At 37.7% G+C, this 15,126-nt stretch overlaps 1 protein-coding gene across 1 annotated transcript; it reads right to left on the bottom strand.

Moving 5' to 3' along the window:
* Positions 1-8,612: 8,612 nt before the first annotated feature.
* LOC123784919 (olfactory receptor 4C6-like) lies at positions 8,613-12,787 on the bottom strand. Its single transcript, XM_045786465.2, has 2 exons — positions 11,891-12,787; positions 8,613-8,681 (listed from the first exon to the last, which is right to left on the bottom strand). Exons 1-2 carry the CDS (start codon positions 12,785-12,787, stop codon positions 8,613-8,615), a joined length of 966 nt encoding a protein of 321 aa, XP_045642421.2.
* Positions 12,788-15,126: the final 2,339 nt, after the last annotated feature.

Below are 15,126 nucleotides of genomic sequence, written 5' to 3'. Positions count from 1 at the left end.
AGACATGTTAATATAATTTTAAAATCAGGAAGTAAACATACAAAACTATAGACTTTTATTTTCAATAAGTATCTAGACATAGCTATATGATATTCAAAATTAAAAATCAAGTTTGCTTTTCTTAAGATTTATTTAACTATTATTTATTTATTTATTTTCAAGAGCAGGCATGAGCAGGAGGGGCAGAGGGAGAGTGAGGGAGAATCTGAGCAGACTCCATGCTGAGTGCAGAGCCCAAGGCAGGGCTTGATCTCAAGACACTGAGATCACCACCTGAGCCAGAAGCAAGAGTCAGATGCTTAACCCAATGCACCACCCAGGTGCCCCCAAAAATCCGGTTTAAAATCCATAACACTATCATTTTCCATCAACTTAGCAGTTCAGAAAAAAAGAGATGGGGATTGAGCATAATTTTATTAACTGTCCAGTATAATTAATTTGTGTAGGTGGAACTAACATATCATAACATAGCTTCTTAAACTAAAAATGTTCAACTATTATAAACTTTTCATAAATACACGTATCATGGGCCCAAATTTTCCCAAAGATTCAAAGGTCTACCCTTTCTTGATAGCCATACTCTTTAATACATCGGAGGTGCACCAGAGATTGCTTAGGGGCCCTCATGGCTATAAACGGGACTATGGACCATCTCCTGAGCTGTGACCTTGGGAATTTTGCCTCCCCACTAACCCCTTTGTCCACAGTTTCCTTTCCACGCATTTTGTCACAAAACTAATTCTAGGATCAATCATTCTGAAAATATTAGAAATTCCTGTTTCAACTTTGAAATATATCTTTAAAACTATATTTAAAACTATATGAGGATCCCAATAATTCTGACACTGGACCATTTCATGGCATCATTAATCTCTTCAAACCTTTTTTCATGTGCTACTAGCTGCCTATCTCTGCTTTCCTTCCTTTCCTTCCTTTCCATCAGCTTGTCTTCTAGATCACTGGTTGACTCTTCTGCCTCATTTACCTCGGCTGTTAGAGTATCCTGTTTAGGCTGCATCTCATTCATAGCATTTTTTAGTCTGGTCTGATTTGTTCTCCTTTCTACCCTTAGAGATTCTATATTGTCACTAATACTTTTTTCAAGCCTAGCTATTGACTTTATGATTACTATCCTGAATTCTCTCTCTGACATCTTGCTTATATCCATATCCATTAGTTCTGTGGCAGAGGACATTAAGAAAAAATCAAACAAACAAACAAAAATATATGAGGAATTAATAGTAAGGTCCCCTATTAAAAGTAGTTTTCTGTAATTATATTTCAAACTAAATTTAAATACATTTTTTGTACTTATTAGTGCATATCAGTCATATTTGCAAGTATTTTATATATATAATATATATAATATATATAAATATATATTAAATATGTATATAATATATAATATACATAAATATATATAATATAGATAATATATAAATATATTATATAGATAATATATATAAATATATATAATATAGATAATATATATAAATATATATATATAATACTTGCAAATATGACTGATATGCACTAATAAGTACAAAAAATGTATTTTAAATTTAGTTTGAAATATAATATATATATATTATTCTTATAATATAAATATATATATAAATATAAATATTATATAAATACTACATCATATATATATATATATATATATATATATATATAAAACAAATTAAAAGAATAGATTAAACCTCCATTCCTAATGATTCTCCCTAAATCCTAAAAGCCACTGTATTTTTGATCAGGATCATTATTTACTTCAGCAATATAAAGACTTACTCTTTGTCTGTCTAACGAAGCATATTCTATTCCTTACAATCTGGGAAGCACATTCTCTTCAGATCAGATTCCTTTCTCTCTTTTCAATATTGCTCTGCTGATACCCCTAAATGTTTTATACTCTTATTATTTTGTACTCTTACTATGTCTGGAATTGGAAAAAAAATAAAAATAAAAACTTTCTCTGTTTCCACCTTTGACCTTCCTGAGGGATGCCTGAGCCTTCTTTCCTTCTGCTGTCTTAGTGACTTAGCAAACTTTAAGAGAGACAAACCCCAACAACCAGCACAAAAGCAGTGCAGAGCTTCAGCCATTTATATATTCTTGAAAGATTCTGAAGCAGAAATTTAATGTTATGTTTGCCATCAAATGCACTTAGAGAAAATTAAGTGGACATATTTAAAATCAGAAGCTTCTGCTCTGTGACTTATATTACACATTTGCTTACCATTAATGTTGTTCTCTGTGTCACTTTGTAGGGATTTGTTGTGGGATTATAGAGATCTGAATTATATATAATAACTCTGTAAACAGTAAACACCACTTACATTCACCTGCTTGTACATCAGTATTTCTTACAGCCTCAAAATTCCAGCTTTTAACCTAAAACATCAGAACGGAGACAGCATTAGAGACAAATGATAAATGAGAATATAATTAGAAAGAATGTTTTAAAAAAGATTCGATGACTAAGACCAAAATAGGAACTTGTTGAATTTCATCATCATTTAGATTTAACTGGAAGGTGAAAAACTAAAGAAAGTTCTAATTTTATTAGATTTGAAGTAATAGGTACTCGTAACCCTCCAAAAAAAGTTTGCATCACACAGCTCTTATTTATTTATTTTAAGTTTTTAAATAATAATGTTTTATTATGGAATGTCAGTCACCAACAGTACATCCTTAGTTTTTGATGTAGTGTTCCATGATTCGTTACTTGCGTATAACACCCAAGGCTCCATGCAATATGTGCCCTACTTAATACCCATCACCGACCTGTCCCAATCCCCACGTCCCTCCCCTCTGAAGCCCTCAGTTTGTTTCCCAGAGTCCATAGTCTTTTGTGGATCATTCCCCCTTCTGTTTACATCCCCTTCATTCTTCTCTTCCTTCTCCTACTGATTTTCCTACTATTTCTTATATTCCATAAATGAGAGAAAACATATGATTGCGCTTCTCTGCTTGAGCTATTTCACTTAGCATAATATCCTCCAGTCCCGTCCATGTTGCTGCAAATGTTGGGTAATTGTTCTTTCTGATGGCTGAGTAATACTCCATGGTATATATGGACCACATCTTCTTAATCCATTCATCTGTTGAAAGGTATCTCAGCTCCTTCCACAATTTAGCGATTGTGGACAATGCTGCTATAAACATTGGGGTGCATATGGCCCTTCTTTTCACTATGTCTGTATCTTTGGGGTAAATACCCAGTAGTGCAATTGCTGGGTCATAGGGTACCTCTGTTTTTAACTTTTGGGGGGACCTCGACACTCTTTTCCAAAGCGGCCCTACCAACTTGCATTCCCACCAACAGTGTAAGGGATCCCCTTTCTCCACATCCTCTCCAACATTTGTTGTTTCTTGCCTTGATTTTTGCAATTCTAATTGGCATAAGGTGGTATCTCAATGTGGTTTTGATTTGAATTTCCCTGATGGCTAATGATTGTGAACATTTTTTCATGGGTCCGTTATCCATTTGAATGTCTTCATTGGAAAAGTGTCTGTTCATATCTTCTGCCCATTTTTCGATTTGATTATTTGTTTCTCACGTATTGAGTTTGAGAAGTTCTTTGTAGATCTTGGATACCAGTCTTTTATCTGTAGTGTCATTTGCAAATACCTTTTCCCATTCCGTGGGCTGCCTCTTAGTTTTTTTGACTGTTTCCTTGGCTGTGCAGAAGCTTTTTATCTTGATGAAGTCCCCCAAGTTCATTTTATCTTTTGTTTCTCTTGCCTTTGGAGATGTGTCATGAAAAAATTGCTGTGGCTGATATCAAAGAGGTTGCAGCCTCTGTTCTCCTCAATGATTTTGATGGATTCCTGTCTCACATCCAGGTCTTTCATCCATTTGGAGTTTATCTTTGTGTATGGTGTGAGAGAGTGGTCAAGTTTCATTTCTTTGCATATAGCTGTCAAATTTTCCCAGCACCATTATTGAAGAGACCGTCTTTTTTCCATTGGATGTTTTTTTCCTGCTTTGTCAAAGATTAGTTGCCCATTGATCCGAGGGTCCATTTCTGGGTTCTCTATTCTGTTTCATTGGTCTATGTGTCTGTTTATTGAGCACATAATATTGCGTCAAGTGCTGTCCTGTGAACTCTACATGCATTATTTTGTTTCCAAATCCTTTGACCTTTTAAAATATATAACATACATTAAAAAAGAAGATTCAGGACCAAAAAGATTATGTAGCTAGCCCAAGTGTACACAGTTAAGTGATAGACCCATGCTTGCATTAGACTTGGTATCTTGGACCAAAACACCCATATTTTTAAGTATTACATCACCTTAAAATCCTCTCTGAAAATGCAAAAATGTGCATTATAAATCTCATCATTTGTCAGTTTCTTGAAAATTCTGGAGATGGCAATCTCCTATACTCCATGGAGAAAAGTCCAATCAATGGCTGTCCAAAATGTGAAGTGTTTTTCCAAGTCTTACTTCTACATATAAGAGACAGAGAGGATGAGTATCTGTGGCAGACAAGGTAGAGAATGTGCCCCACTGCTTATCAATCTTCAACATTGTCTCAGGGAAAAAAATAAAGAAGCAAAAGTTTCCTCCTTGATTTCCAGCTGGAATTTAAAGACATTGCCCTGAGAGGTCATGACCCGATAGAATTGCTTCTCAGTTCTCCTCAGGGTTTGGAAATTTCCCATCAGTACGATTTTTCAAGACACAGTTACCTGTGTTTCATTTGTTCAAGTATTTGCAAAACTTTTATGTCTCCAACCAATTATTTTTTTTTCCAAATTCTCCTGGGTTTCCATGTGAAGATGCTTTCCATTCCCTTCATATTCAGGAATAGAAAACTGTGCATTGGGATGGAATACAGTATCTCTGTGCAGGATTAAGGCAAAATGCTCGTACTCTAACTAAATACAAGAGCTGAGTTCTGGCATAAAACACAACATCAACCCACAAGGACTTGTAATGTGCTGGGATTAGAGTAGCAACAGGGAAACAAACTGAAGGTTTCAGAGGGGAGGGGGGTGGGGGATTGGGATAGGCTGGTGATGGGTATTAAGGAGGGCATGTATTGCATGGTGCATTGGGTGTTATACACAAGTAATGAATCATGGAACATTACATAAAAAACTAGGGATGTACTGTATGGTGACTAACATAACATAATAAATAATTATTATAAAAAAAAGAGTAGCAACAGGTGCTTATTAAAGATTAACACATTTTGTGGATAATGTGCAAAGATGTATGGACTAATCCAAAATCTTCTTTTTTCTTCCTCAGTACATAAGCTATATATGCCATGACTTTAAAACTAAACAATGCAATTTTTAGAGATTAAAGGAAATTTTCTCTTTCCATTTTTTGGTGTGTTTTTTTTTTTTTTTTTTGGAAGAGAAGGAATGACAGGTCTGCTTACTCTGAATCTTGGTAGCCCTGGGATTGACGCTTGAGGGAAACTTGGACTTAGCTCCTGAGGTCCCTTCAGAAAGCATCTATACCAAGGAGTTTGTCATTGTCACCCTTGATCCTACCTATTTTATGTCTATTCTCATCTGACTAAAAGAAGTGGAATTGAAGTGATTCATCAGAAAAGTGAACAAGCAGAAGCACCTTCACCTGTGGTATTAAGGGACAGTGTTATTCACCTGTGGTATGAGGAAACAGTGTTATTCATCTGTGGTATTAAGGGACAAACATTAATTTCTCTTAACTGACATTTTAGAGAGTTTCCCTGACCAGAAGAACCATCTGACCAGGATCACACTCCTGAAAGAGAGAATCATTTAAACACATGACTCAATGGCAGGACTCCAGCCATTAAATCTGGAATCCTAGTCCTATTTCAAACCACACTTGGCATCTTCTACTTAATTCCATGCCCTGCTTTGCTTCATCATTAATTATCTCATTTTGTTAGAAGAAATGAGTGGTAAAACACTGAAATAATAGTGTGAAGTTGGGATGGGACAGATAATATAATAATCAATCTTTAAGAAAAAAGGCTTTTCAAATCAAAAAGAGAGAGGACAGAGACAGAGACAGGCACAAAGAAATGTATGAAATGGGGAGATGGAGTAGGGGGAGATAAATGACAATTTGCCCTTCCAGAATTGATCCAATAAGCCATTCGACCCACAGACTTAAAATCCCACCTTCATCATTTATTAAATTACAAAATTCATACCAAATTTCCAAAAATAGATGGCATAATCTCAGGGCCATTTCTTCTGTTCTTCAGAGTTCTTTATTAACAGGCCTACAGCCAAATGCTTACAAAACAGAGCTTTTTGGTATATTCTGATATGTAGAAGATCCAGTCTCCTTATCTCTATGTCCCTGACACTGTTTTTATTGCCAAGGCTGTTCAAACATAGCTACACATACATACAAATTTTAGAATCAGTTTATCAATTTCCATGACAATACACTCTGTCATTCTTTTGGAGGGGTGTTATTAATTCATCACAGAAAAACATCCAGTGAAAAAAAGACAGTCTCTTCAATAAGTGGTGCTGGGAAAATTGGTCAGCTACATGAAAAAGACTGAAATTTAACCACTCTCTCACACCATACACAAAGATAAACTCTAAATGGATGAAAGACCTTGATGTGAGACAGGAATCCATCAAAATCCTAGAGGAGAACATAGGTAGCAACCTTTTTGATATCAGCCACAGCAAACTTTTCATGACACATTTCCAAAGGCAAGAGAAACAAAAGAAAAAATGAACTTGTGGGATTTCATCAAGATAAAAAGCTTCTGCACAGCCAAGGAAACAGTCAAAAAAACTAAGAGGCAGCCCACGGAATGGGAAAAGGTATTTGCAAATGACACTACAGATAAAAGACTGGTATCCAAGATCTACAAAGAACTTCTCAAACTCAATATACAAGAAACAAATAAACAAATCAAAAAATGGGCAGAATATATGAACAGACATTTTCCAATGAAGACATACAAATGGCTAACAGACACATGAAAAAGTGTTCAAAATCATTAGCCCTCAGCAAAATTCAAATCAAAACCACACTGAGATACCACCTTACACCAGTTAGAATGGCAAAAATCAATAAGGCAAGAAACAACAACTGTTGGAGAGGATGTGGAGAAAGGGGATCGCTCTTACACTGTTGGTGGGAATGCAAGTTGGTACAGCCACTCTGGAAAACACTGCGGAGGTCCCTTAAAAAGTTAAAAATTGAGCTACCCTATGATCCAGCCATTGCACTACTGGGTATTTACCCCAAAGATACAGACGTAGTGAAGAGAAGGGCCATTTGCACCCCAATGTTCATTGCAGCACTGTCCACAATAGCTAAATCGTGGAAGGAGCCGAGATGCCCTTCAACAGATGACTGGATTAAGAAGTTGTGGTCCATATATACAATGGAATATTACTCAGCTATCAAAAAGAATGATTTCTCAACATTTGCTGCAACATGGACGGCACTGGAGGAGACAATGCTAAGTGAAATAAGCCAAGCAGAGAAAGACAATTATCATATGGTTTCTCTCATCTATGGAACATAAGAACTAGGAAGATCAGTAGGAGAAAAAGGGGATAAAAAAGGGGGGGTAATCAGAAGGGGGAATGAAGCATGAGAGACTATGGACTCTGAGAAACAAACTGAGGGCTTCAGAGGGGAGGGGCGTGGGGGACTGGGATAGACTGGTGATGGGTAGTAAGGAGGGCACGTATTGCATGGTGCACTGGGTGTTAAACGCAACTAACGAATCATCGAACTTTACATCAAAAAAAAAAAAAAAGAAATTGGTGTCTCTAAAATCAGGACCTCATCTAGGGTGGACAGAGACAGCCAAATATTTTTATAGGACCTCTTCCTAAGTGAATACTCAGTGTGAGATATAGTGAATTATTGATGAAGTTCTAGAATTGCAGGTAGAGAGGAGGTACTTTTGTATTTGCTTATCACCCAATTAGAAACAGAAAGATACTTCCTGGTGTCTAAGCATCTGTCTTTCTGTTCAGATAGAACCCATCTCTTCTTGTTCTCTACAGAGCCTCTGTATGTTGGAATAATGCCTCTTCTTGACACACTGCCCTCCTGTAACCAAGGCTCTAGGCACAGAACCTGGGATACTTTATAGGTGGAGAATCCAGAGCTTCTAGAACATTTGGTTGACCCCATAAGGAGCATAGAGAGTCAAAGGAGCACCCCAAAGGAAGAAACAAGGATGAGACCCATGCAATCAAGTCCAAGCTGGAGTACCCCACCAGAAGGCACTGCCCAGTCCCAGACAGTGGAGAACCTAGAAAACTTCACAGAAGACACTTCCAAGTGTAGAGTGAATAACAGAAGCTTTACTTGCTCACGCCTGAGGGCAGTACTATCAAAAATAGAGGTTCTTCCCATCTATGAACATAAAGTGAGTTAGTCATGCAGATGACTGGAAGAACATATTCCAGGCTGAGAGTAGCCTATATAAAATCCCACAGCAAGAACATAACTGACCAGTAAGAGGAACAGAGACATGCCAGAGTAACAAGAGGAGTCACTGAGGGTTTAGTTGTATGCAAGGAGATCAGAATAATGACAGGGAAAATAATTACTTGATTTTTAGTAATTTGGAATGTTTAAGCATTTAACCTGAGTGGCATGAAGTGTCATTCCAAAGTATTGAGTAGAGGAGTGGCTATCATCTGACTTAAGGGCTTAAAGGATTTTTCTGAGTACTGTGTTGACAATAGAATATAAGAGAAAAGGATGCCAATATAAAAGGAAGGAGGTAGGTATGAGGGAATTGCAATCATTCAGGTGAAAGATAACAGTGGCTTGGAATGAGAAAATAGGTCCAAATGTGATTAAACATGGTTGAACTTGGAATACATATTGAAGGGAGAGCCAACAGAATTTCCTGATAAACTGGATGTGGCATAAAAGAAATAGAGTCCACCAACAGTGTAAGAGGGATCCCCTTTCTCCACATCCTCTCCAACATTTGTTGTTTCCTGCCTTGTCAATTTTTGCCAATCTAACTGGCGTAAGGTGGTATCTCAATGTGGTTTTGATTTGAATTTCCCTGATGGCTAATGATTTTGAACATTTTTTCATGTGTCTGTTAGCCATTTGTATGTCTTCATTTGAAAAGTGTCTGTTCATATCTTCTGCCCATTTTTATCCTAAGTGAAATAAGTCAAGCAGAGAAAGACAATTATATGGTTTCATTCATTTATGGAACATAAGAAATAGGAAGATCTGTAGGAGAAGGAAGGGAAGAGTGAATGGGGGGTAAACAGAAGGAGGAATGAACCGTGAGAGACTGTGGATTCTGGGAAACAAACTGAGGGCTTCAGAGGGGAGGGGGGTGGGGGATTGGGATAGGCCGGTAATGGGCATTAAGGAGGGCACATGTTGCATGGTGCACTGAGTGTTATATGCAAATAATGAATCATGGAACATTACAACAAAAACTAAGGATGTACTGTATGGTGACTAACATAACATAATAAAAAATTATTATAGTAAATAAATAAATAAATAATAGAAATAGAGTCCAAATATGCCATCCTCTGAGATAGAGAATGTTGTGAGTGGAGTAGGTTTAGAGATAGGGAAGAATATATTTTTCATTCAAGTGGAAATGCCATGTGGGAGGTTGGATTTCCAGGACTCAGCCTCAGGAAAGAAGCCTACACTAGAGGTAATAATTTGGGAATCATGTTCATGTAGGAAGAATATACCATGGAAGACTGGAGTCAGTGATGGAGTCCATAAGATGAGAAATGAGGAAAGACTATCCAATTTAGGGACACAGATATCACTGGTGACCTTGAAAAAAATAGCCAAACTGTGGAAGGGGCTAAGATACCCTTCAACAGATGAATGGATAAAGAAGATGTGGTCCATATATAAAATGGAATAGTACTCAGCCATCAGAAAGGATGATTATCCAACATTTGCATCAACATGGATGGAACTGGGGGAGATTATGGTAAGTGAAATAAGTCAAGCAGAGAAAGATACTTACATGGTTTCAGTTATTTGTGAAACATAAGGAAGAGCACTGAGGACATTAAGAGAAGGAAGGGGGAAATGCAAGGGGGAATTCAGAAGGGGAGAAGAACCCAGAGAGATATGGACACCAGGAAACAAACTGAGGGTTTTAGAGGGGAGGGGTTGGGGGATGGGTTAGCCTGGTGATGGGTATTAAGGAGGCACATATTGCATGGAGCACTGGCTATTATACACAAACAATGAATTATGGAACACTACATCAAAAACTAATGATGTACTGTATGGTGACTAACATAACATAATAAAAAAAAATTTTAAAGAGCATTTTCTGTGTTAGGTACTAATGTATGCTTAGAAAGGTTAAAGAGAATAAATAGAAAGAGAAATGGGAAATAGGCATTATGGAACCTCTTGAGTTCTGCTACAAATAGGAGACAATGAAATGGAGTAGTAGCTGATAAAGGAAATGAGATCAAGGGACGATTTCATTTTAAAATAAAAGAAATAACAGACTGCTTCTTCGCTGAAGCAAATGATCCATTAGTCAGGGAAATATAGATGAAATAAGAGATGCCTTTATGTGAGTGATAAGGACGTGAGGCTCAGAACACAGACTATAAAGAGATTGATTGCCTTTGGATAGGAGCACAGGTAATGTGTTTAGTGGAGAAGGTGGAAGGTAGCAAATAATTGAACAGATACTAGAACAGATACTAGTAGATATAGTCATGACACTGTGGAAATGTTCTTCTGATGGCTTAATTTTTCTCAATGAAATAGGAAGCAAGTTCATCTAATGTTTCTCAATAAATTTGATGCTTACAAAATAGCTTTTTAGATAGATATTCTTCACCAAACTAAGGCACTATTTTACCCTATTTTGCTATGTCTTTGTATCATGAATAGTATGGAATTTTTTAATTCTAATATAGAGATAAAATATGGTTTATAAGCTAACATTAGTAACAGCAAGTCCCTATAAAAAAGTGGTAAGATCAAAATTTGTTTCAGATGTTAGTATTAAGTCAGGCATAAACTCCGAAGTAATATGTTTAATGAGTAAAGCTATTTAATGAAAATTAATTTGAGGAACCCATAGAACAGATAAGAGAAGAAATTTGTGAAATCAAACTGACAGATAACAATTTCCCACAAGTGGTAAGAACAGCTCTTACCTATGTAATAGAAGATGTAGCTTTTGGACCTACTTTTGACACTAGGGAAATTCCCAAACAGATTACAAATATTTAGGGCTAGGAATATCATTGTGATCCTTCCAGTTCTGTAGTTCTATAATTAAAACAGAAAAATTATAATATTTTTTTTTCTTTTACAAAAAAAAAAAAAACAAGTTATTTATGCTGCCATGGGCTTTTTCTTCTTATTTCACATGAGGCACGATGAGGACATGTAAGATGAATCCAGGAATGAAGAGGCAGAGAGTAACTGAGGGGAATGACAGGGAAAGTCATCAGGAGAGACTTGTTCAAGGAGGTGGAAGTTTCACTGTAAGGAGGTGAAAATGGGAAAAAATGAGATGGAGCTAGCCAAGCAATAGCTCTGGGAAAGAGAGGTCCAGCAGCCAGCAGAGTAAGAACAAACAAAAGCCTGAAGCAGGACCTGAATTATTGAAAACCAGGCTTGAATTATTAAAAAAAAAAAAAAAGATGTTTAAATTAAAAAAAAAGGGGGGGGCGGAAAGGGTGGCCAGGGTCTTGTAAGCAAAGGGCTGGAGCACAACATGTACTAGACAGGTAGGAAATAACTTGATTGCAGTATCTTAAGCTGATTTGCACACTTAAAAGATGCCATTGGCTGCTGTGTGCCCAATGGATTGGAACGAATGGAACTGGCAAGACCTCATTGTCCTTCTAGGAAAGATCTATCCTTAGCATGTAAGCCAATGACACCCAGTCCCTCGTTTCACCAGTTTCCTCATGGCATTTTTTACCTCAGTGTTCCTCAGGGTGTAGATCAAGGGATTCAACATGGGTGCAATAATAGTAAATGACACAGCCATTGTCTTGTCTATGGGGTAAGTGACCACAGGCCGCACGTACAGGAAAATGCATGGCACAAAGAACAAGATGACCACGGTGAGGTGGGAGCCACAGGTGGAGAGGGCTTTGCGCCGCCCTTCAGAGCTGCAAGTCTTCAGGGAGCAGAGGATGACCACGTAGGATGTGATGAGAATAAGGAAGATGGTCACACACATCACCCCACTGTTGAGGACGGCTAAGAGACCCAGGGTGTGGGTGTCCGTGCAGGCCAGCTTCAACAAGGGAAACAAATCACACATGAAGTGGTCAATGACATTGGGGCCACAGAAGGGTATTTGATACATGAAGAGAAGCTGTATTACTGCATGGATAAAGCCCCCCACCCAGGCCCCTCCCAGCAGCAGGCAGCACACCCGAGGGCTCATGATGGTCCTGTAGTGCAGGGGCTTACAGATGGCCACGTAGCGGTCATAGGCCATCACGATGAGAAAGATGATTCCCACACCACCAAAGAAATGGTCTGCAAAGACCTGGGTCAGGCAGCCTTCTAAGGAGATGGTAGTGCTCTTGGAGAGAGAGTCCACAATCATCTTGGGGGCAATGACAGAAGAGTAGGTGGCATCCATGAGGGAAAAGGAAGTAAGGAAAAAATACATAGGTGACCTCAGACTCTGACTTGTGATTACGGTTACCACAATGAGTAGGTTTCCCAAAACTGTGGACACGTACATAATGAGAAACACAGCAGAGAGTATTTTCCGTAGCTCCGGGTTCTCTGTAATGCCCAAAAGAATGAATTCAGTCACGTTGTTCGGATTTTCCATTTACTGTGGTCTGATATAAGCACACCGCTCTGAGATGGAAAATCTACAAAAGGGTATTATGTTTAGTTAGTAATCACTAAGTGTGTTGGACAATTTTTACACTGTGACTCATACCGTCTTGAGCTACTTTTTTCTCCAGACACTGATACAGCAACCAGCTGCTAATAGTGTAACCTGACAGCAACAGCTCCATCCTAACAGAGCCCTCCAACAACACTTCCATGTCCCAGTAAATTTCTTGCTCTTTGTCCCAATATTTGCACTTCAGACACTTAGAAAATCCTGCTTCATTATTCTGGAACATGCTTACACTTGGAAATATGAAGGGATTAACATACTTTAAGGAAATCCTAGATCATTAGTAAGTAGGAGACAGTGAATAAATGATAACCAACTTAACACAATCTTGGATTAACTTTCCTTTCTTCCCTGTTTCACACTCTCCATTCACTGCCTCCATTCTGTTTTCCAGAATAAACCACCTACATACAAGCCCTTCTCTCAGCCTCTGACTTTTGGTAAACTCAAACTAGAAAGCGGACATTCATTTATAACTAGACACACCCAAGAGCCAAGAACTTGGAACATTTCATATCAATTCTCATTCATTTTCTCCATATATATCTTAGTACCTAGAATGAACTAATTGAACAGCCCACAAGTCAGATCATATCCCAGGGACTCCCCCACTTAGTAAGAATTATTCTCTTTCCCTGTACATTTCTTCCTCTCAAATTGGATTATTATTACATATTTCAAATATTCAATGAACCCCTACTATATCTCAGGCAGTGGAATACCTTATGAGACATTTTCTTCATTTCAGAGAGAAGTTATGGAGGCCTTAGAAGGGTAGAAAACAATGACACTACGTTCCCTCGCTAGAAAACATTGAAATCAAATTCAAATCCAGCTTCTCCTCAATCAAAATCAAATATCAAGAGCAAGCTATATTGCTTTTCTTAAGATCCTATCAAGTGTTTGATATGACAGAGACATGTGCTTCAGGATATAATTTCAGTATCACACAATCCATCGAGTGCTTTATGCTTCCTGTGCTGATTTTACTAAACCAATTCTAAGAGTAAAATTCAATGAATTTGATGACAATTCTACAATAAAGAACATGTTCTAATTACATATATAATGCAATCCTGAAACTAGAAGTTATAATCTTTAACTAAGGCTCCAAGATTCTAATAATTTTCCAGATATGCTGATTAAAGAAAATAAAACTTTGCCTCCTTTGCTGCTCCAGGAAGACCCAGATCCATCCCTGCATAGGAGCCTGAATCAGTATGTCATTCTTCCCATGTTTCCTTGTGAAGGAGTGCCTCAGATGAAACAAAGGATTCTAAAAAATAATCAAAACATCAATGAAACAACTTTTATTTTTCACTCACTATGTACCAGCAGGGTATTGGTCTGCTACATGCATCATAGCAATTATTTTTCATATCACATGAGGTGGGTGTTGTCACAAATTCCTTCTTGAGGATGACAGAACTGACGTTTGGAGACATTGAGCATCTCATCTAAAATGATTGGAGATTAAGAATCTTCTTTTGAGACACAAACTCTTAACTATGGCACTGTAGTCCTGAAGGAGTGAACAGTGGTTTCAATCAGCTAAATACAAGTGTTACTGCAGCCAAATGATACAGTGAAAGTACCGTTCCAGTGCGAACTTCTCCTGGCTATGGATCCTTAGGCAGAGGCTGTCTGCCACTTGGTGGGAATACATTAGAGACCACTATTTTAACTGAGAATATAAAATAAGGTTCTGCAAGACTCCTCTATATACCCAAAGACACGTTCTTCATATTATCCCTTTTACTAAACAAGGTACACAGCTACCAGGACACTGTTTGCAATCTACAATATGGGCTAACCCCAACCTCCAGCTCAAGAACTTCAAAAGTGCTTTAGCAGAAGGAACTAGTAGAAGTAGAAGTAGAAGTAGAAGTAGAAGTAGAAGTAGAAGTAGAAGTAGAAGTAGAAGTAGAAGGAACATAGTCTCAGAATCAGGATAACTGGGTTTTATTTCAAATTATTCCTCTAACTCCTAGGATGTGTTGTGACATTTCTCACCACACTGGGCCTCCGTTTCCTCATCTGGAGAAGAGGCATTTGTGGTAGATGAGTGGCATGCTAGAAGTTCAAAGAAGCCAGCTCAGGGACTCTGTCCCTTTCAAACACAGCAGTTCCATCCCTACCTGCAAGGAATGTTCATACTTCCATGTAAGATGGTCTTTAAGCCATCTGAGGACTTAAAATATTTTAAAGCATAACACACTAGAATAGATAGTAATGCCCCTTCTGTCTTAAAATCTATAAAT

The sequence above is a fragment of the Ursus americanus genome, chromosome 24 (genome assembly GCF_024610735.1).
Source record: "Ursus americanus isolate L20-20 chromosome 24, mUrsAme1.1.p, whole genome shotgun sequence".
NCBI lineage: Eukaryota > Metazoa > Chordata > Mammalia > Carnivora > Ursidae > Ursus > Ursus americanus.
This window is presented reverse-complemented; position numbering and strand designations above follow the sequence as displayed.